Source organism: Equus quagga, chromosome 5, assembly GCF_021613505.1.
Source record: "Equus quagga isolate Etosha38 chromosome 5, UCLA_HA_Equagga_1.0, whole genome shotgun sequence".
Taxonomy (NCBI): Eukaryota; Metazoa; Chordata; class Mammalia; order Perissodactyla; family Equidae; genus Equus; species Equus quagga.
In genome coordinates, this window is record NC_060271.1 from 87,583,499 (window position 1) to 87,605,019 (window position 21,521).

Genomic DNA, 21,521 nt, shown 5'->3' on the forward strand with positions numbered 1-21,521 from the left:
GAGGAGTAATAAGATCAGATTTGAGTTTTTAAAAGATTCCTCTGTGGTAGCAGTGTGGGGTATGGGAGGAAGACTATTCCTCTACCCTCTAGGTTCTTCTGGCTGGTCTAAGAATTAAATTGACATGAGACAGAATAACAGGAGGAAAATCAAGCAAATTTAATAACATACATATATGGGAGAAACCCCAGAAAACGGGGGGGGGGGGGATGGGGGGGGGGGGGGGGGGGGGGGGGGGGGCGGTAGTGATTTGGGACTTTAAAGGGGAGGAAGGCAATTCACATGCAGATGGAAAAGCAAATGTTTGGTAAACAACTCTTGACCATGCCTTGCAAAGACAATGAGAGATGGACAGGGCTTTGATTACATGGGCCTTGCTGGGTTCCACCCTGTCTACCACACCTCGTGTATCTTATACTATAGTTATCTTATGGTATTAGCTCCTTCCTAGAACAGGCCTTCTATCTGAAACTCTTTTAGGCAGTTAGGGGGAAAGTCAAAGTTTCTCTCTGAGTCTTTTGTTTTTAAAAATAATCAAGCCAAAGAGACACACTTTGGGGAAGCCAATTCTGATCCCCCACAGTGGCAAATGAACTGGAGAAGCAGGGGAGGCCAAAAGCTACAGTAATCAAATAGATGCTGATGGAGGTCTGATCTAAGGCAGTTGCACATAGGATGGAGAATGTGAGATGGACTCTTGACATAAAGGAGGTAGAATTAGCAGGTTTGGGATGAGGGAGTAGAGGGAAGAGTGAAAGGAATGATTCCTAGGTTTCTGGTTTAGGTGACTGAGTAGATGATGGTTCAGAGCACACAGGAGCTCAGTTTATTTGTGGGCTACCTCTCCACATAGCTTGTGTGTTCTTTTATCCTTCAATGAACTGTGCTAATCAAAATAGCTATCACGGCGAGCATTTGGAATGAAATTGTAACAGAACAAAACTCTCATTCTGCATTTTAAAATATTTTAATTCAAATTCAGACTCAAAGATTTAGAAAATGGGATTGACTTTGGAAACGCTGAAAATATTTGGAGAAACCTAGTCTTAACTTTTGAGTATCTGAGCTTTTGTGTGTGTGTGTGAAGAAGATTGGCCTGAACTAATATCAGTGTCACTTTTCCTCTATTTTCTATGTGGGATGCTGCCACAGCATGGCTTGATGAGTGGTGCGTAGGTCTGCACCTGGGATCTGAACCCGTGAGTCCTGGGCCACCAAAACAGAGTGCGCAAATTTAACCACTATGCCACCAGGCCTGCCCTCTTTTTTTTTTTTGGCAAAGGAATATAAGCCCTGAGCTAATATCTGCTGCCAATCCTCCTCCTTTTTTGCTTGAGGAAGACCAGCCCTAAGATAACATCTGTGCCAATCTTCCTCTATTTTTGTGTTTATATGTGGGTTGCTGCCACAGCATGGCTGAGGAGTGGTCTAGGTCCACGCCTGGGATCTGAACTCACAAACCTGGACCACCAAAAAAGAGTGCACCAAACTTAACCACTACACCATGGGGCCAGTCCCCCAAGCATCTTTAAAAAAAACTTTTTCTTATGGAAAATTTCAAGAACATACAAAGTAAAAACAATAGTATAACCAGCTCCTGTGTCCCCATCACCAACTTCAACAAATACCAAGACATTGCCTATCTTGTTCCATCTCTACTCTCATCCACTTCTCCCTTTTCTCGTTTTGAAAAATTCCAGATATCTTAAGTTTATCTGTAAATATTTCAGTATGATTCTCTAAAAGATAGGCTCTTAAAAAAAAATAATACATTATTCCACATAAAAATATAAGACTTTCTTAATAACCAATTATTAAATATCAATCAGTATTCAAATTTGCAATTGTCTCACAAACCTATTTCATTTTTTCAACTGTCTCAATATTTAAGTAGTTGATTAATCAGACAAATACAATTAATGTCTAAGTCTTTTTTAACCTATAGGTTCTGCTTCCATCTTCATTGTTTTTTGTTTTTATTTTCTTGCAATTTACTTGTAGGTCATTTGTCCTAAAGAGTTTTCCATGGTTTAGATTCTATTGATTGTATCCTCATGATATCATTTTTTAAAAATATATTCTTCTACCCTTGTATGTCGAGTGAATCTGTAAAATAGGAGCTAGATCTGGGAACTTGATTAGATTTAAGTTCAATTTGTTTCATCTTCCATTAGGAAGTATCTAATGTCTGCTTGCCTCTCTTCTCATGTTGTGCCCCACCACATCCTAGACCTCCAAAACAGCAATCACTTATTTTGCCCCCAAATTTGCTTTTTTTTGAGGAAGACTTGCCCTGAGCTATCATCTGTTGCCAATCCTCCTTTTTTTTGCTTGAGGAAGATTAGCCCTGAGCTAACGTGTGCCAAGCTTCCTCCTAAATTTGCAATTTTTATAGCTCCTGATAATACTACAATAATTATATGTTAGTTAGTTCCTGTTTTTAGATAGAAAATCTAGTTGTTTACTTACAATAGATCACGAAACTTCTAAGTTAGTCAGCACCTCCTTTGGTTTTTTCCTTCTCCCATTTTCAGACACAGATCTTTTAACTGGGAGGGTTACAAAGTGCTAAAGATGTGAACTAGAAACCTTTCAGGGAAAATTAGGGAAATCAAAATATATTTAAGGAAACAAGCCTTGGCTTCACGTTAATATTGCAACCTAAACTTAAAAAATGAATGATGCAAATAATATGAATTAGGAAAACAGGGCTTAATGATGGTCTCAATAACATAAACTTATGCAGAAGAGAAGAAACATAGATAATACATAACAATAAAAAATAGTCTTTGAAGTGGAGTGGAAACCTGAGAGAAGACAGACACATTCCTGCCTCCTTTTCTAATCCAAACCCATTGCCTGGCTCAGGCCTATTACTGGGGGCTCAGCATGTGGCTGAGTATCCGTCCTAGAGAGGAGAACCCTCACTTGGATGGTTGGTCAAGTATTACCGTTTTATAAAACCTATTTTACAAATCATTAAAGAAATTCTATAAGGCTATTGTTATTGCTGTTTCCATATATGCCATAAGTCTGCTCGGATCTGATAGGATTTTTTTTCAATATTTCTATCCTTCACTAGCAAGAGTGCTTTGTGTATATAAAGTACCCTACAAAAGTTTGTGTGTTTTAATACTTATTGAAATCTCATTCTAATGGAGAATTAATATACACGAAAACCTTTAAGCAATCAAGTTTTAGTATTTACCTACTGCTTAAGCCCAGGAAGAAAAATAATTCCAATTTCAGTTGTAACAGAAAAAGAAAAATATTTATAACTTGAAAACTCTCGGATAAAGCAATTGTCATACCCATGGAGACTGTCCCCAAAAGCCAATAATGGCATCTTCCAAATTCTGCCATCTTCTATGGCTGACAGGTCTACTCCTCACACTGATAAAACTAGTAGAGTTTAATAAGCCTTTAGAGATCATCTAGTTCAATTCTACTATTTTATAATGATGAAAACGAGACCCAGAAAACTTAAATGTCCTGCACAAGATCACATAGCTAATAAGTAGCAGAGGTGGAACTCAAACCAGGATTTTGGACCCCAAAATTAATACTATTTACATCGTTACACACTCGTTTCCATCATACTACATCAGTTGTCTTAACAAATAATTATACAATATTTATGGGCTACTTAAAGTAATCTTGTCCTTTGAAAAGAAGTCTGGCCCAGAGGCTTACGGATGGCAGAGTACATAGGAAGATGCATCTAGTGCTAATATCCTGAATGCTTTAAATATTCCTTACGATCACAGCATTAAGTACTTGGGACAACTGTCCATGAACCTATTCCAGGCACCTATCACTTTACAGGTACTGAATAATTATTTGTGAACGAATACTGAATGAACCTCACCTGCAAAAACTTCCATATTAAAATATAGTGGTAACAAGAGCCCATCAGTTTAGCTCACGACCTCTGAAGTCACTGCTCTGTACTGGAATACTGCTTCCATCTACTTACTGGTTTACCTCGGGCTTCAGCTCTCTTTGTGCTTCGGTTCTCTTATCTTCTAAAAAAAATAATAATGGCAACTATTTCATAGCATTGTCGTGAGAATTAAACGAGATAAAACGTGTAAAGGCTTTAGCACTCCGCCTAGAACGTTAACTGAACTAAACGATCGTTCTTAAAATGCTTAGGTTTCCTAAGAGTCAATGGCTATGTTACGTAGAACAAACTAGTGTAAAATGAGGGAACTGTACTACCTAAACAGGCAGTCCTGATTTGGCAGGTCATCTAGCTCCAAAACTTTTAAGACTCTCTGACATTTAATGAGGGTGTATTTAAATCTCTACTACCTACCCAGTACTGATCAAAGCGAGACAACCAACGCCAGCACTGAAAAGCAAAGGAAAGCAGCGACACCCCCCCTTTTATTTTTGAGGAAGATCAGTCCTAAGCTAAGATCTGCCAATCCTCCTCTTTTTGCCGAGCAAGACTGGCCCTGAGCTAACATCCGTGCCCATTTTCCTCTACTGTTATATGTGGGACGCCTGCCACACCACGGCTTGCCAAGCGGTGCCATGTCCGCACCGGCGATCCTAACCCGGAACCGGGGCCGCCGAGGCGGAAGCGCGCACTTAACCGCTGTGCCATTGGGCGGCCCGCCGACTACCCTTCACAATGAATAAAACTGAATAAAACACAGGTCTACGTGGCCCGGCAAAAACCAGGTCAGCCCCAACCGTTCGGGAGCAATCCGGACAGACAGAACACCTGGTGGACAGTCTAGGTCGACTCTACGGAAGGGACCTCAGGGCCAGGGAGGGAGGAGTGGGAGATGTGGGTGTCCCGACTCCTGCCTTTACAATCGCGGGTTGTCATTTCTGTCTCGCGTGAGTCAGTCCCACCGCGCCCCCGACCCCCAGCGCCCTTGCGCCAACACCGGCTCTGAGTCCCGAGCTCCGCGACGCAGCCGCTTCACCCGGCGCGCAGCGGGCAGCCTGTGACGTCATGCCGGCGCCGCGCCGCCAGGCAGGACCCCTTCTCCACCTCCTCCTCCCGGCGCTGGATCAGTCTTCTGGAAGGTTCGTGAAGGCTGTGGGCGCGTACCGTTACTCCGCGGCCAGCCGGAATCCGCGTCCATCCGTCCTTCCCGAGCCCACGCAGACCCAGCCAAGCTTGCCATGCCCGAGAACGTGGCACCCCGGAGCGGGGCGCCCGCCGGGGGTGCCGGCGGCCGCGGGAAAAGCGCCTATCAGGACCGCGATAAGCCGGCCCAGATCCGCTTCAGCAACATCTCCGCGGCCAAAGGTATCGCCTCCCGGGCCCTCCCCGCGGCCCTGCAGGGTCGAGCTCTGCACTCTCACCCCGGTGTTGGGTGGACATGGCTCATTTTCTGTTTGTTCAGATGATCCCCCCTTGTCCTTCCATGAAAGAAACTCTGTGAAGGGATCCCTCTTTCTGCTTTCTGCCGGTAATTCCCGACCCCGAGTATGTGGGCCTTTGGACTTGCCCCATTCTGGCGTTTAGACGCCCATCGTTTTTCATTCTGGGTGTGCACCATTCATCACATTTCCGCAGAAAGCAGCCGAGGCGCGCATGCAGCGGTCCCTTGGGGTCTGACACTTAAGAGCTGTCGCTTATGCGCTTATTAGGTCCACAGGTAGAATATTGTTTGCACAATAGTTTCCGGTTTTCTTCTTATAAAAATACCATTTAAATAAGCTTTGCTCGGCACAACTATTGAGACAAATTGGGTAAACTCTGCGCTTAAATTGGGGCGGGGCCCCTTGTACCGTGGTGTGGGGAACCGACTTACCAGACTCGTGCAAGCATGATTACGAAACGTTACGTTGGGCTTTTATGTCCTCTCTGCACGTGCAACCAAACACCAGCAAACCGAGAAACGTGAACAGTTCACTGTTTTTGAAGAACAGTATTTGGTCCTTGGTGGAAATTAAGAACTCAGTGTCGTTCTCTTTACGTTATTTCGTAGCTTTGTGACCTTTAACCTCTAGCCCAGGTTTTCTTACCTATAAAATTGAGGAGGAAAATGTTGGCTTTTTTAAAGAGTTGTGAGGATTAAGAGGAGTCTGGTTGAGATGGAAGAGTCTGGAAGGAAAAGTGAGAAGGACGTAGAGGTCTTGCCCGTTGTGTGTAGTGAGTACAGAGAGTATTTCGCTCGGGTTAAAGAATAAAGTGCATGAAGAAGTGAGATGAGAGTGGAAAGGTAGAACCGGGCCCAGTCTTGAAGGGCCTGGTGTCCTGGAAAGGGTTTGGCATAGCTCGTGCACTACAGATTGTTCTTCAGCATAATGAGACAATAGCTAACCTCTGCAGTTGCTGTGAGGGTTAAATAAGAAAGCATATAAAGAGCCGCATATGTAAAGTACAGCCTTACAAATATTTGAGGTCATCAGCCCAAGTCACTGAGGGTGTACTGATGATGCTGAAAGAAGTAGGTACACCGGAGGAAGGATGATGGAAGAAAAGAGAATAGGTTCTCATTGGGGCCTAATGAGTTGGAGAGGTTTGAGTGACCAGGTGGGTAGATTTAGAAGTCATTTTATGTACCTGGAAATAAAATTTGATAGATAGTTGTCAGGGAGTACAGTTGAAGCTTAAATTTACATTAGGTGTTAGATAAATTCTGGGGCCATCCGGAAGGTCAAAAGAGCTATATAATGTGGTAGATTTTCAACAAACAAGGAAGATAGAAAGTAGGTGGTTTACTTTAGTAAGCTTTGAAACAGCAGCGCACAGTGAATTGAAACTGGACAAGGGAGCTATGCATATAGGAAGGAAAGACCACCTAAATTATCTGTGAACTTGACCCTTTATTCTAAGTGAGGAGAGCTGTTTGAGCAAAGGGGCACAACTAGTCTTTCCAAGTCAGACAAAACCCCACAAATTGAGAAAAGCTGCTGCCTGTTGCATCTTTAGTTTGAGGAGCCTGGTGCCCGCCCGCCCTGCTGTTACCAAAAAGATAATCCCGTTGGTTGATGCTGTGAAAACCACACACAAAAGGAGTGGTAGCTCTAGTACTACTCAGTGTGAGTCCTCCACACGAAATGTTAAACTTCAGAGATGTAAGCGTTGTAAAATCTTTTTTGAATACCGTGTATCTTTCTAGAGTCTTCACATAGATGAATAATAATGCATTCTAAAGTGAATTAGTCTGCACGTAGGATCATGGCCATGCAGGTCAACTAAAATTGCCTGAAAGGGTAAAATTGACTGGATAGTTACGAACAGCAGCCCCAAATTATGAAATAATTAAGTAGAAAATAATTTTTAAATTACACCAACTATTTCCTTTTAAGTTAAGATTGTGTCTTATTCTTCACACGGTATGGGAGGAAGTATGTGGTAGTTGTGGAGTACACAAAAATGATGAGGGCACAGTCTCAGGCCTGCGTATATGGGGTGAGGTGGTATGTGAGAAAGGGGAGGATTTAATCGTTTGTCCTGGACTTGTCAAAGAAAAGGGGATCAAGTACTGTTTGTCAATTCCACTTTCTCTAGGAAAATAACTGGATTAGTAAAACAAATATTCTTTCTCATGGACAAATAAGTAACTTTCGAATGGTGGACTCTATGTTCAGAGATGTTTCATAACACACTAATTATGACTAAAAGCTGTGATTTTTAGTTTTGGCTTTTTAGTTAAGGTTTAGGGTTTTGTTTTGGTTTTGTTTTTTTGTGGGGTTTTGGGTTTTCTGGGGTCAAAGGTATTTTTTTTACTTGAGTCATCCATATACTAGCTTCACGTTAGAGAACAGAAGTCTTTGCTCTCAGAAATTGCTCTATAGTCAGAGGAGAGAGAAGGAAACAAGTAAGTGAATTATATAGTATGTTAGGAGGTCTGCTTGTTTTAAGGAATGGAGGAAAAAAATAGTCCTCAACCAGCACATAACTAGATTGTACCCTTTTGATATTTAAAGGAAGATTAGGTAAGTCCCCAAAATTTATTCTGCCATAGGCAGAGGACAAAGTACTATGTATAGTGATTTTAACAACAGAAAATGAAGTGTCATACAATTAAAGGAGTAAAATAATTATTCTGTTTCTAGTTGATTTTGATTAGACGATGTATTTTCTTTAGTGGACACAGTGAACTGTTGTACACCATATCCTAATAAGGACACAGTAATTATTTGAGAAGAGAAATGCTTTGTGCTCTAAAGAGTCTTGATTTCTTTTTTTTTCTCCCTTCTGTTTACAGCTGTTGCTGATGCTATTAGAACAAGCCTTGGACCAAAAGGAATGGATAAAATGGTAATCATTCATTACTTAATGAGTGCTGCTGTCCATACTGCAAGATCTCAATCAAGGGTCAAGATGTGCTGTTTAAAAAGTAAAATGTGGGGCTGGCCTGGTGGCTTAGAGGTTAAGTTCATGCACTCTGCTTTGGCAGCCTGGGGTTCACTGGTTTGGATCCCAGGTGCAGACCAGGACACTGCTTATCAAGCCATGCTGTGGTAGGCATCCCACATGTAAAGTAGAGGAAGATAGGCACAGATGTTAGCTCAGGGCCAGTCTTCCTCACCACAGTGAGGAGGATTGGCAGTGGATGTTTTAGAGTTCAGAAGAAGGATAGTTCATAATAGTTTACATCATTGTGAAATTTCAGTTGTACCGTATTTCTTGTCCATCACCATATACGTGCTCCTCTTCACCCCCTGTGCCTGCCCCTGCAACCACTGAACTTCTGTCTTTGTCCAGGTGTTTGTTTATATTCCACGTATGAGTGAAATCATATGGTCTTTGTCCTTCTCAGTCTGCCTTAGTTTGCTTAGCGTAATACTTTGCAGGTCCATCCATGTTGTTGCAAATGGCATGATTTTGTCTTTTTTTATGATTGAGTAGTATTCCGTTGTGTGTGTGTGTGTGTATGTATGTATATGTGTATATATATGTATATGTATATATACCACATCTTTATCCAACCATCAGTTGATGGGCACTTGGTTTGCTTCCATGTCTTGGCTATTGTGAATAGTGCTGCAATGATGATAGAGGTACATATGTTACTTTGGATTGTTGATTTCAAGTTGGTTGGGTAGATACCCAGTAGTGGGATCGCTGGGTCATATGGTATTTCTATTTTTAGTTTTTTGAGGAATCTCCATACTGTTTTTCATAGTGGCTGCACAAGTTTGCATTTCCACCAGCAGTGAATGAAGGTTCCCTTTTCTCCACACCCTCTCCAGCATTTGTTATTTTTAGTCTCAGTGATTATAGCCATTTTAACGGGTGTTAGGTGGTATCTAAGTGTAGTTTTGATTTACATTTCCCTGATGATTAGTGATGTTGAACATCTTTTCATGTACTTATTGGCCATCTGTATATCTTCTTTGGAAAAGTGTTCATGTTCTCTGCCCATTTTTTGATCTGGCTGGGTTTTTTTTGTTGTTCACTTGTGTGAGTTCCTCATAAGTTATGGAGATTAACCTCTTGTCGGATATATGATTTGCAAATATTTTCTCCCAATTGGTGGGTTGTCTTTTTGTTTTGATCTAGTTTCTTTTGCCTTGTGGAAGCTCTTTAGTCTGATGAAGTCCCACTTATTTATTTTTTCGTTTCCCTTATCTGAGAAGACATGGTATTTGAAAAGATTCTTTTAAGTTTGATGTCGGAGTGTACTACCTATATTATCTTGCAGGAGGTTTATGGTTTCAGGACTTATCTTCAAGTCTTTGATCTATTTTGAGTTTATTTTTGTGTATGGCATGAGATAATGGTTTACTTTCATTCTTTTACAAGTGGTTATCCAGATTTCCCAACACCATTTATTGAAGAGACTATCTTTTCTCCGTTGTGTGTTCTTGGCACCTCTGTTGAAGATTAGCTGTTGGTAGATAGGTGGTTTTATTTCTGGGCTTTCAGTTCTGTTCCATTGATCTTTGTGCCTGTGTTTGTGCTGTTTTTCAGTGCTTTTTAAACAATGAAAGTGCATACACAGAAGTAGTTACCTACTATGTAGCTAGATGGAAAGTATAGTAAGGCTAGGTGTCAGGGCTTGAGTTCAGTGTTCTTTATTTTTATTTTTATTTTTTTTTGGAGGAAGATTAGCCCTGAGCTAACAGCCACCGCCAATCCCCCTCCTTTTTGGCTAAGGAAGATTGGCCCTGAGCGAACATCCATGCACGTCTTCCCCTACTTTATATGTGGGATGCCTGCCACAGCATGGCTTGATAAGTGTTGTGTATGTCCGCACCTGGCATCTGAACTGGTGAACCCTGGGCCAGTGAAACAGTGTGTGAACTTAACGGCTGTGCCACCAGGCCAGCCCTCAGTGTTCCTTATTCATGTAACTCTGTGACCTAACTCTGTGGGATTTCAACTGTGCTAGCTTGGTTGACTGGCAGCATAAAATAGATGCATTCTGGGGCCCGCCCCATGGCCGAGTGGTTGGGTTCGCGTGCTCAGCTTCGGCAGCCCAGGGTTTCGCCCATTCGGATCCTGGGTGTGGACATGGCACCACTCATCAAGCCATGCTGAGGCGGTGTCCCATGTGCCACAACTGGAAGGACCCACAACTAAAAATACACAACTGTGCTGGGGGGCCTTGGGAAGAAAAAGGAAAAATAAAATCTTTAAAAAAAACCCAAAAAACAGATACATTCCAGTAACTTTTGAGTAACATACCCTCAAATTCACTGCTAGCTAACATCCAAAATGAGAGATAAAGGAAACAGTATGGAGGATTGTCTGGATGATACACAGATCATTATTCCCTCTGGATATTTTAAAATCTGTTCCTGCTAGTCATGCTGTTGCCCTCTGTTGAGAATACTAAGGAACAAGATATTATGTTGACTGTAAGAAGAATTGTGTTCACCACATTCATGTACTGTCTTTTTGGGGATCCATGGTATTGTTTCTTATTGTTAATAAGAAACCAGGAATGATGATTTTTTTTTTTTTTTTTTTAAGATTTTATTTTTCCTTCTTTTCCCAAAGCCCCCCGGTACATAGTTGTATATTTTAATTGTGGGTCCTTCAGGTTGTGGCGTGTGAGATGCTACCTCAGCATGGCCCAGTGAGTGATGCTAGGTCCACGCCCAGGATCCGAACCAGCGAAACCCTGAGCTGCCGAAGCAGAGTGCGCAAACTATCCACTCAGCCGTGGGGCCGGCCCAATGATTCTTTATAGTATGTGTTTTAGTCTCTCTTAGTGTCTAGATTTCTTCACTTTTAAGTACCCTGGAACAAAGCCAAGTATTTCACTTGTAAAGCTGGACTATTACTACATATTTTTAAATCATTATACAGCCATGTGTCACTTAACGGCAGGGATACATTCTGAGAAATGCATCATTAGGCAATTTCATCATTGTGCAAACATCAGAGTGTACTTACACAAATCTAGATGGTGTAGCCTTACAGTAAATACATAAACCAGTAACAGTCATTTATTATTTAGTATTATGTACTGTACCTAATTGTGCTATACTTTTATGTGACTGGCAGGACAGTAGGTTTGGTTAAACCAGCAGCACTACAAACAGGTTAGTAATGTGTTGAGTTACATTATGACTGCTATAATGTCACTAGGTGACATTATAATCTTATGGGACCACCATGTCATATGCTGTCCATCATTGACCAAAACATTATTATGCAGCACCTGACTATACTAACTAAGGTAAGGGAAGATAATTTGAAATTAAGCACTATGCAAATATGAATTAACTTCTCTACTAAGAAATATTAAAGTTATTAGAATTAATTAGGGTGTCACATTAATGCTGGGTAAAGAAAACAAAGTTTTTGAAATATAACTAACTTAATAAAACAAACTTACCAGATTCAAGATGGAAAAGGTGATGTGACCATTACAAATGATGGTGCTACCATTCTGAAACAAATGCAAGTATTACATCCAGCAGCCAGAATGGTAAGTATAATTTTTAGGTGAGGTTTTTTTTTTTAAGTGTATTGTTTGATATTTGGTAAACAGTTAAATTTGTTTTATTTGGTCACATGATGTCATGTAAGCGTGGTGAAGATGTTTTCTTTCTGTGATAGGCACAATTTTAGAATACATTGTGTGCTTAACATAATGCTCTTCAGTTCAAGGTCATAATAAAACAGGAATCAGCTTGCCCTGTCCCTAGGAATGTGCCATACAGTTGAGGAAGGAGGAGATAAGAATATGAAATGGTACAAATTGTTTGTTCAATGAATGTTAGGTAGAAGAGTGCAAAATAATTTTAATTGTGTGCAAAATAAATCGTGTGTCTAAACTTGCACTGATGTTTGTAAAAACACAATTAGCAATTTAAGGATCATGATGATGAATCTAGTGTCAAGTGAGAAGTCACCGTATCAGCAAAAGCTAATTCCTTAGAAAGAAATTTTTATCCTTTAAAAAGTCCCTTTTAGTTATGTAGAGATGACTGAGAATGAATCAGATTGTGCTTATACTGGGTCACTTCACATAAACTTGGTAAAGGACTCCAACTGGCACTCTGCTCTCATCTGGAATGCCGCATTTCATAGCTTCCGTATCTACAGGGTACCTATGGTATGACATCATTCATGCTTTCTGACAGGAACTTTTAAGTAGCTGGGAAGAAAAAATTTACAACCCACAGTCTGAACTGGAAATCATAGCTTCATATAGAGGAAGTATATAAGCAGAATTTTATGTGCCACAAATACGTGTCATTATTTTTCAACAAAACCCAAGATGGACAACAAATAGAAGTCAAAAATTATGTTGATCTTACAGTGTTGATAATCATTATAGTGTTGATAATCAAATTGTGAAACTGATGTGAAGCCATTGATATTATATTTCATTGATGGTAATGGGTTCTCAAATTTTTCATTGAGCAACTTGGCATGTTCTGTTCACTTAGCTGGTGGAGTTATCTAAGGCTCAAGATATAGAAGCAGGAGATGGCACCACATCGGTGGTCATCATTGCTGGCTCTCTCTTAGATTCGTGTACCAAGCTTCTTCAGAAAGGTAGGTAGGACATGCTTTATAATTGAACAAAGGCAAAAAGTTAAATAATAAGAGATTTAAGATTTAATTTGGAATAGGTAATCTTTTTATTAGGGATTTTTAGTTTAAATTTTGCGATATTTACCATGAATTAGAAATTTTTTCTTTTTGCATCTGTTTTTTTGCCAGGCTTCTTTTTGAATGGAACTTGATAAAACTTTGCTTTTCAAAACTGAATGGTGATGGTGTTACTAATGTTAGGCTCTAGATGAGAACAGTGACTTGAGAGAGAAGTATGAGTTCTTGCTTTGGTAAATAGTGCTTAATCATAGTAGCGACTCTCCAGTCACATATTCTACTTACTATGTACATTTGTGATGTTTTGAAAAGTATGAAGTTGGTTTCAGTCTTAAGTATCACATGAATATATAATTGATGTGTTCCAAATTAAGTGGAAATTATTAGCAGTTCATGTTATTGAAACCCTTATATTTATAACTGATGCCTAAGTTAATTTCTAGTTAAGAATAATTAAAAATTTATGACTGCTTTGAAATTTTTATGCATAGAAAACTTTCAAGTCATGTCAAATATGTAGTTTATTTGTTATAATTAAATAACTAGACTTTCACAAATGGCAGGGATTCATCCAACCATCATTTCTGAGTCATTCCAGAAGGCTTTGGAAAAGGGTATTGAAATATTGACTGATATGTCTCGACCTGTGGAACTGAGTGACAGAGAAACTTTGTTAAATAGTGCGGCCACTTCATTGAACTCAAAGGTGAGAATGGCACTAAGAGATCATTGTAAAATTACACCTTAAGGTTCATTAAGAACTGCAGCTCTCATGCTGTGATTTTTGATGCCATACAGTTCATCCCTGTTAAACCTGAAGAGTGCCTAGGGTAACTAAAGTAATGTGTATAACTGAATTAGTTCAAGCAAAATTTACTCCTTAAAGGTTTTCAGATAAGTTATAGTATCCCTCTTTTACAGATGGGAAAATAGGTCTAGTGAAGTTAAATAACTTATCCAAGACCTACCAGTAAGAGGTGGAACTGAGACTTGGACCCAAGACAGGGCTGCCCATCTATGATCTGTCTTTTAACTAATTGTCTATGCTGCTTTTCTTAGTTATCAAACTTAAAGCAGTGACTTTCTTTTAAGTTACTTGGGAACTCATGTCACCTTCTGTTTTCCATCATATCCTGTGTCACGCAGCCCCCCCCCCCCCCCCCGTTCTTTTTCATCAGCATTATGTTGATACATTCATTTTCTTTGAATGTTAAGAGGAGAACTAGATAGTCTTACTGATACTAAGTGATATTGTTTAATGTCCCCAGAACTGATGTAGACAAAATAGCATAATGGCTACAAGCATTGGTTATAGAGTCTCTGTTGCTGAGGTTCAGTGCTGGCTCCATCATTTAACTAAGCTGTGTGACTCTGTTTCAGATTCTTCATCTGAAGATTGAATGAGTATATGAACATAAAGTGCTAAGACCACTGCCTGGCATGTAATAAGTGCTTAATAAATGTTGGCCATTAGCTATTTTTTCAGCCCTCTCAATATTCAGGGTGCACATAATATAACATGCAGTCACAAATTCATTTTAGACAGGAAACCTCCATAAAATTAATTTGTTTTTTTGGATTTCCTATAGAATTATTAGCAATCTAGACAGTCCCAACTACTATATTAATAAAAGAGGAAAACAATACATGTTTTATTTTGTGTCCTTGGTGACTGACCTGAGTGGAAAAGACAGTTTATATGGAATGTTTTCTCATATGTCGCCATTCCCTGCCCCACCCAAAAAAAGTCATTAAGATTACTTCTTGAATATCTTTGTCATTGAAGAACTAGGACTTTTTATGTTGTGGAGCTGACTTTATTATTTTTTTTTAATAATTGTAGGTTGTCTCTCAGTATTCAAGTCTCCTTTCTCCAATGAGTGTAAATGCAGTGATGAAAGTGATTGACCCAGCCACAGCTACTAGTGTAGATCTTAGAGATATTAAAATAGTTAAGAAACTTGGGTAAGCATCTCTAATTATAACTTTAATAAAAATTAATTTTTAAAGTAAACATAAGCTGTTGCCAAAAATAAATAAATAAGTTAAATGAAAAATACCTAGACGAAAGTCACAAAGCTCTCTTTTCTTTTTGGTTTTGTTTTCATGAGAACTTGTATTGATGTGGGAATCTCAAGAATTTGTTTCTATTCCCTTATAATGGCAGTGCAATGGTGTGATCAAAGAGTTTCAGGAAAGGGACACTAATAAATGTGTGTGTGTCTGAAGCACATTTTATTAGACTGATGATTTTTAATCTGTTAACCTCAAAGATTTCCACCCCCTCTTAACTATCCCCTTGTTTTCTTTTTTCTTAGTGGGACAATTGATGATTGTGAGTTGGTAGAAGGGCTGGTTCTCACTCAAAAGGTGGCAAATTCTGGCATAACCAGAGTTGAAAAGGCTAAGATTGGGCTTATTCAGTTTTGCTTATCTGCTCCCAAAACAGATGTAAGTAGAGCCAAATGAAATTGGTTCCTTGTTTATGTGTTTAACTTTCTAATAACTCAGACTTTTGTTCATTATTATAAAAATAGAAGAAGCTGATACTAGTGATAAAAAAGCATATATCTCAAAAGAATTAGTAAAATTAAGACAAAAGTAGAAGTTGTTGAATGACAAACATAACAAATCTATAGCCTAAATTGGCTATTCATTGAAATTGAGCTTTGACTTACTTCACGGGTGAAGATAAGTAACAGTAGGAATATGTATGAAATAATAAAAATAGGTTATGTAAAAGTTATAATTTAAGTGAATTTCCAAATTCTTTCTGGCCTTCTGAGAACAGAAACTTTCACCCATCCTCAGTAGTGGGCAGATCCTTGGTCCTACATTTGCAGAAATGGAACGTTAAACCAGTTTATTATCTGTACTCTTCAGAAGTTTTTTATTTAAGATATTTTCGTATCTATTAGTCTTAAGTGCCATTCCCTAAAAGAGGTGGCTGATCTTGTCACCTCACATTTGCTCTCTTTTTACATTGTGTTGGCATATAGGTTTCCTGTTTAGTTGTTTGTTTCCCAAATTTTAACCCGTACAAAAATTAATGTTGTTTTATCAGTCTTTGATACAAACAAGATTTGTCCATGGTACCTCCTTTGAGCATACCACTTTTTGTAACAAGTCATAGAGTAAAAGAGATGCAACTCAAATTATTTCAGTAATACATATATTTATATGAAGAGAATTATCATATTCAGGAAATGGGATAATCATCTTTCATTTTTTGATTACCAAAGATGTACTTGTAAATAATATGAATAAGACAGAAGGATGTATAGATGAAAATAAAAACTCTGAGTTAAGTTTGGTGCATATTCATCTCTCTAGACCTTTTCTATGCATGTCTACATAATTTGCTTGGTATGAATTTGGTTGAATTTATACTACACATAATATTTCATTAAAAATCTTTTACTTTTTTGCTTAAAAACTCTTAGAATGCAAATTATTAATATGTTCTTTTTCTAAACAGATGGATAACCAAATAGTAGTTTCAGACTACGTGCAGATGGACCGAGTGCTGCGAGAGGAGAGAGCCTATATTCTAAATTTAGTGAAGCAAATTAAAAAAACAGGATGTAATGTCCTTCTCATCCAGAAGTCTATTCTAAGGTATGGGGCTATTTATTTTGTTCACTTCCTAATGATAATTGGTTTTGCATCCCCTCTAGCATTTTTTTAGGAAACATTTGAGGTGGGTAAACCACTAGAAATCCAGAATGAATCTGCATTTTGGGGCATTGTTGTATTCTGATAAATCCTCTAAAGTGAGTTCTCATCCCACTGTGGTAATTTAAATGTGGGACATATAATCTTTCTAGATCAAGATTCTAAATATCAAGTAAAAAGCTAAGCTTGGTCTAAAATGGGCTAGCTAAAAGAGGCATCTGTTTAAAGGTCCATGTAATTGCTTGCCTTGAAATTTTAGAAGTTCTTTTTGGGGAAATGCTGGATAGTCTGTGAATTGAAAGAATTCTCCAAAGTTTGAATTGATTCTTTCCCCCTCCGCTCCCCAATGTTTTCTTATAATAGGTAGACACATTCCCATGTACTCAATATATTATGTTATGCCAAAAAGTTCTGTGGATGCTCATTTTATATAGAAACCTTGATGAAGAGTTGAAATACCTGGCTCTAATCCCAAGTCATGTAATAGGTAGTAACCTTGAGTAAATTGCTCTCAAAACTGTTTGCTTATCTGTAAAAGGATAGTGATATTCACCCTTCCAGTATCAGAGTTGTCAAGAGGATCATTCCAGGTAATTTCTGGGAAAGTGTAAATTTGTGGAGTCTTGAATTAATCATACTTAATCCTAAATTCATGAATTATCAATAAAGTTTTAATTATCAGAGATGTACTCATTTAGTATTAAGAAAAATGACGATTACCTCGTGTTTTCCAAATACTGTCGTTGGGGTACATTTTAACCTACCCATTGGAAATTGTAGTTAAGATTTTGAGCTTATAAATTTGGTAAACTACTATGTAAAGCATCTTCCTTCACAAATAATTTGAGTCATTGGCCATTTAAACAACGGTAAAATAATGAAATCCTTAAAAGGTGGCCGAACAGCAAAATGGGTTTTTTTAACCAAGCAGTGACATAATCGCTGATTTTGTGTTTTAGAGATGCTCTTAGTGATCTTGCATTACATTTCCTGAACAAAATGAAGATTATGGTGGTTAAGGATATTGAAAGAGAAGACATTGAATTCATTTGTAAGGTAAAATATTCTTCACATCTGTTTGTATGAAAATGTCCAGTAATCAGATATTGCCTCAATTTGTGGATTTGCCATTTTTTTCCCAGACAATTGGAACCAAACCAGTTGCTCACATTGACCAGTTCACTGCTGACATGCTAGGATCAGCCGAGTTAGCTGAGGAGGTCAATTTAAATGGTTCTGGCAAACTGCTCAAGGTAACAGTATTATAATTAAGCTTTTATTTTCTGGGGGTTTGGCTTGTTTGTTTATTTTAGTCCTTATTTCAAATACCTGATTTGGAGTTGTTTACTAAAGATTACAGGCTGTACAAGCCCTGGAAAAACAGTTACAATTGTGGTTCGTGGTTCCAACAAATTGGTGATTGAAGAAGCTGAGCGCTCTATTCATGATGCCCTATGTGTTATTCGCTGTTTAGTGAAGAAGAGGTAATATAAATTACTAAGTAACATTTTGAACATTAAAATTTCTGTATTTTGACTATTTTAAGGTATAAATTTCCTTTGGATAAAATAAGCTAAAAATGTATTTGTGAATTTCAGAGCTCTTATTGCAGGAGGTGGTGCTCCAGAAATAGAGTTGGCCCTCCGGTTAACTGAGTATTCACGAACATTGAGTGGTATGGAATCCTACTGTGTTCGAGCTTTTGCAGATGCTATGGAGGTCATTCCATCTACACTGGCTGAAAATGCTGGCCTGAATCCCATTTCTACAGTGACAGAACTAAGAAACCGTCATGCCCAAGGAGAAAAAACTACAGGCATTAATGTCCGAAAGGTAATAATTTAATTTTTAATTATTGCAGAAAATGTTGATTAATATAAAAAATATTAAAAGCTTCATAATCATCTGCTGAATGAAAATAAGTAGAATAACGCTGGATTTAAATGAGAACTGCAGATTGATTAATGTATACCATTGAGTGAGAATAAAGATGATGCCTTAAGAAGTCTTATTTTTCATTAATTCTGTCACTTACTGACTGAGTTTTAGCAAGTAATTTGTGCTTTGGTTTCCTCAGTTGTAAAAACAGGGACAATTAGTAGATTCCTTATAGGCCTGTTGTAAGGCTTAAATGTGTTACTAATTAGAAAGCTCTTACAAAGATGCCTGGTGTATAATAAACACTAACTATGTAAATATTAACCATTGTTACTGTTGTGAGCACCAGTTTAGTATGGTTCTGTAGGGTAAACACAGAACAGTAATAATTTCCCCTTTTGTATTAGTGTTTAATTAATGTCTCCTTTTACTGAGAAGACAAATAGTACATAATAGAAAAAAACTCTGAAAATCCAAGATGGTAATTTTTGAATGGTACAGAATTCCAGAGGAGGGACTACCTGATTAGGGAAAGCTTTATGAACATACAACTTTGGTTGGTAGGGGATGAGGACATTTCAAATGTGTAAGCAATGGGTTAGAGGTGAGAGGGACCAGGAAGTTACTCGTTTTGTCCAAAGCAGAGGTTATATGGTGGTGATATAGTGGACTTTAAGGTTGGAAAGATCAGATAAAAGCTAGAATTTTTTTTAATTCCAGTGTAGTTTGGGGCCACTAAAGTTCTTTTTAACCAGGAGGCTAAGATGATGAGTATATTAAGGAGGGAAGACTGGAGATGGGGTTGCCTGTTATGGCCATCAGCAGTAATCCTGGGATAAAAATGATTAGGATAGTGGCAGTAAGAATTTAAAAATGGCAAGTGAGAGAGGTAAATGCAGGTTAGGACAGACTTGGTCATAGTCAGAATTTAGGATTCAGAGATGATTTGAGCATAAAGATGTTATAACTTAGAATTACTAGAATCATCTACCTAACTTTTGCCAGGATACTTTTGAATAAAAGATACTTAGAAGGAGTTGTTTTTGAGTCAGGCTCTGGGGAATCCAGCATCAATTCAGTTTTTCCAAATTTTAGTTGAAATACAACCTATGATGGGGAGAGAGAGAATCTTACTCTTGACTAGACCTAGGGAAAACTAGTTTAGAAGAGGGCTTAAGACATACTGGTGACAGTGTAGTTGGTGACTTGTATAATTACAAACACTAAGAGCAACTTGTGCTGATTTGCAGGGTGGTATTTCCAACATTTTGGAGGAACTGGTTGTCCAGCCTCTCTTGGTTTCAGTCAGTGCACTGACTTTAGCAACTGAAACTGTCCGAAGCATCTTGAAAATTGATGATGTAGTAAGTATATATAAATTGTGTATTTTCCTGCAGGGTCAAAAAGGTGTATTTTTTGAAGAGGTGTTTTTTTGTTTGTTCGTTTTTAGGGTGGGCAGTAAATGTTAGTTTACTAGTCATCAAGGTGATAACAGTTCATGTTTCTATAATCTTTTCTCATCTGTAAAATTAGGGGAGATTTGGATAATTGCCTTAAACATCTTCCATCCTTAAAATGCTGTCATTACAAGTTTTGAAACTTAAGTTTTTCTCTTGTCAGGTAAACACTCGGTAATCTGGATAACACTGGCTGACTGGCACCATCATGGCCACTAATAGTGCAGCTGGAGTGGAAGGTCGCCTTGGTGTTCCTTGTTGTTTGGAAGATTGTTTCCTCTATGAATTCTTGGGGCCTGGTCTTCCAGTTGGCATTTGCTTGAAATTGTATTGACAGCAATTTATGAAAATATTAAATATTTGATTTGAAAAGGTGAATTTGTTGTTCCTCCCAGCCTTTTATTATTTCTGATACTCTTGAAAAACCTATATAAGAAAGGGAGAAAAATGACTTTATATTTACATGTTGACTTCCATGGGCTTAATCCTGAGTACTTTAAGTGGTGTTTGTTTTTTAAGTGGAAGCATGGAGAAGCAAAAAATGGCCCAATATGCTTATCACTCTGATAATCCCCATTTATATAAAAAATCAAAGTACTGTAAATGCTATTTGAAAAGTTAACAGTACACAAAGAAAGTGAAAAATGAAAGGCTCCCACCATCCTATCATCCTAATCCCCTTCTCCAAGAGTAACCACTGTTGTGTTAATTGGGATTCTTTCTCCAAATAAAAGTGTATGTATATACATAGCAAATCTTACGTATACAAAAGGGATTCTTAACTAGTAAGTCCTGTTTCCGTGGTTTTAAACATCTTTATTACCTCTGTCCTGATCCAGGCATCTCTTGTCATGAATAGTGTAACATCTAATTAGTCGCTGCTGTCACTTTAGCCACCTTTCAATCAATTCTGCACAGTGACCTTTTTAAACTTGTAAGGCACTCCCCTTTATAAAAGCTTTCATGGCTTCTGATTGCCTTTGGATAAAGGCCAGACCTTTAAAGGGACCACAAATTGGGCCTGTGTTATCTGGCATCACTCCCACCATCTCCAATCTTGTGTATTTCACAAGGCATGTTAATGAAAGCAACTGGGATTCTCATTTGTGGAGAAAGAATTTTAGCCAACTAGTGTGAAAGCTTCTTTTGTATCTGACAGTTAACTAAAATAACTAATTTGGTAAATGGTAAGTCTTCATATGTATAGATGACTTTCTGGATAGTCTGGAATTTAATAATTCAATAATTCTCATTTTAATGGATATTAGGAGCATGCTATAAAATACACTTTTTCTAGCTACCATAAAACAATGAAATGTGTATTTTAAAAACTTTTAGTCAAAATACTTCTCTAGTCCATAATTATTTATATTGGTACTTTTATGAGTTACTCAGCACAAGTTTCTGTGTATCTTGGGCGATACCTGTATACCTAAATAAACAAGTGGTTTATATAACAAAATTTTTTTTTTTTTAAGATTTTATTTTTCCTTTTTCTCCCCAAAGCTCCCTGGTAC

General features: G+C 38.2%; 1 protein-coding gene across 1 annotated transcript; it reads left to right on the forward strand.

The window, feature by feature from the left end:
- The first annotated feature begins 5,019 nt into the window (after positions 1-5,019).
- Positions 5,020-20,382, forward strand: CCT4 (chaperonin containing TCP1 subunit 4). The gene is made up of 14 exons (XM_046662667.1): positions 5,020-5,269; positions 8,184-8,236; positions 11,772-11,861; positions 12,829-12,937; positions 13,558-13,700; positions 14,838-14,959; positions 15,313-15,445; positions 16,473-16,612; positions 17,629-17,725; positions 17,812-17,922; positions 18,023-18,153; positions 18,268-18,502; positions 19,798-19,911; positions 20,168-20,382. Exons 1-14 carry the CDS (start codon positions 5,143-5,145, stop codon positions 20,180-20,182), a joined length of 1,620 nt encoding a protein of 539 aa, XP_046518623.1. The 5' UTR covers positions 5,020-5,142; the 3' UTR covers positions 20,183-20,382.
- Positions 20,383-21,521: the final 1,139 nt, after the last annotated feature.

Bases quoted from the DNA above. Each gene is read 5' to 3' on its own strand.
- CCT4 (XM_046662667.1), top strand. From the start codon at position 5,143: ATGCCCGAGAACGTGGCACCCCGGAGCGGGGCGCCCGCCGGGGGTGCC. The intron at 8,237-11,771 runs GTAATCATTCAT...CAAACTTACCAG, and splicing joins CAAAAGGAATGGATAAAATG to ATTCAAGATGGAAAAGGTGA. The intron at 18,503-19,797 runs GTAATAATTTAA...GCTGATTTGCAG, and splicing joins CAGGCATTAATGTCCGAAAG to GGTGGTATTTCCAACATTTT.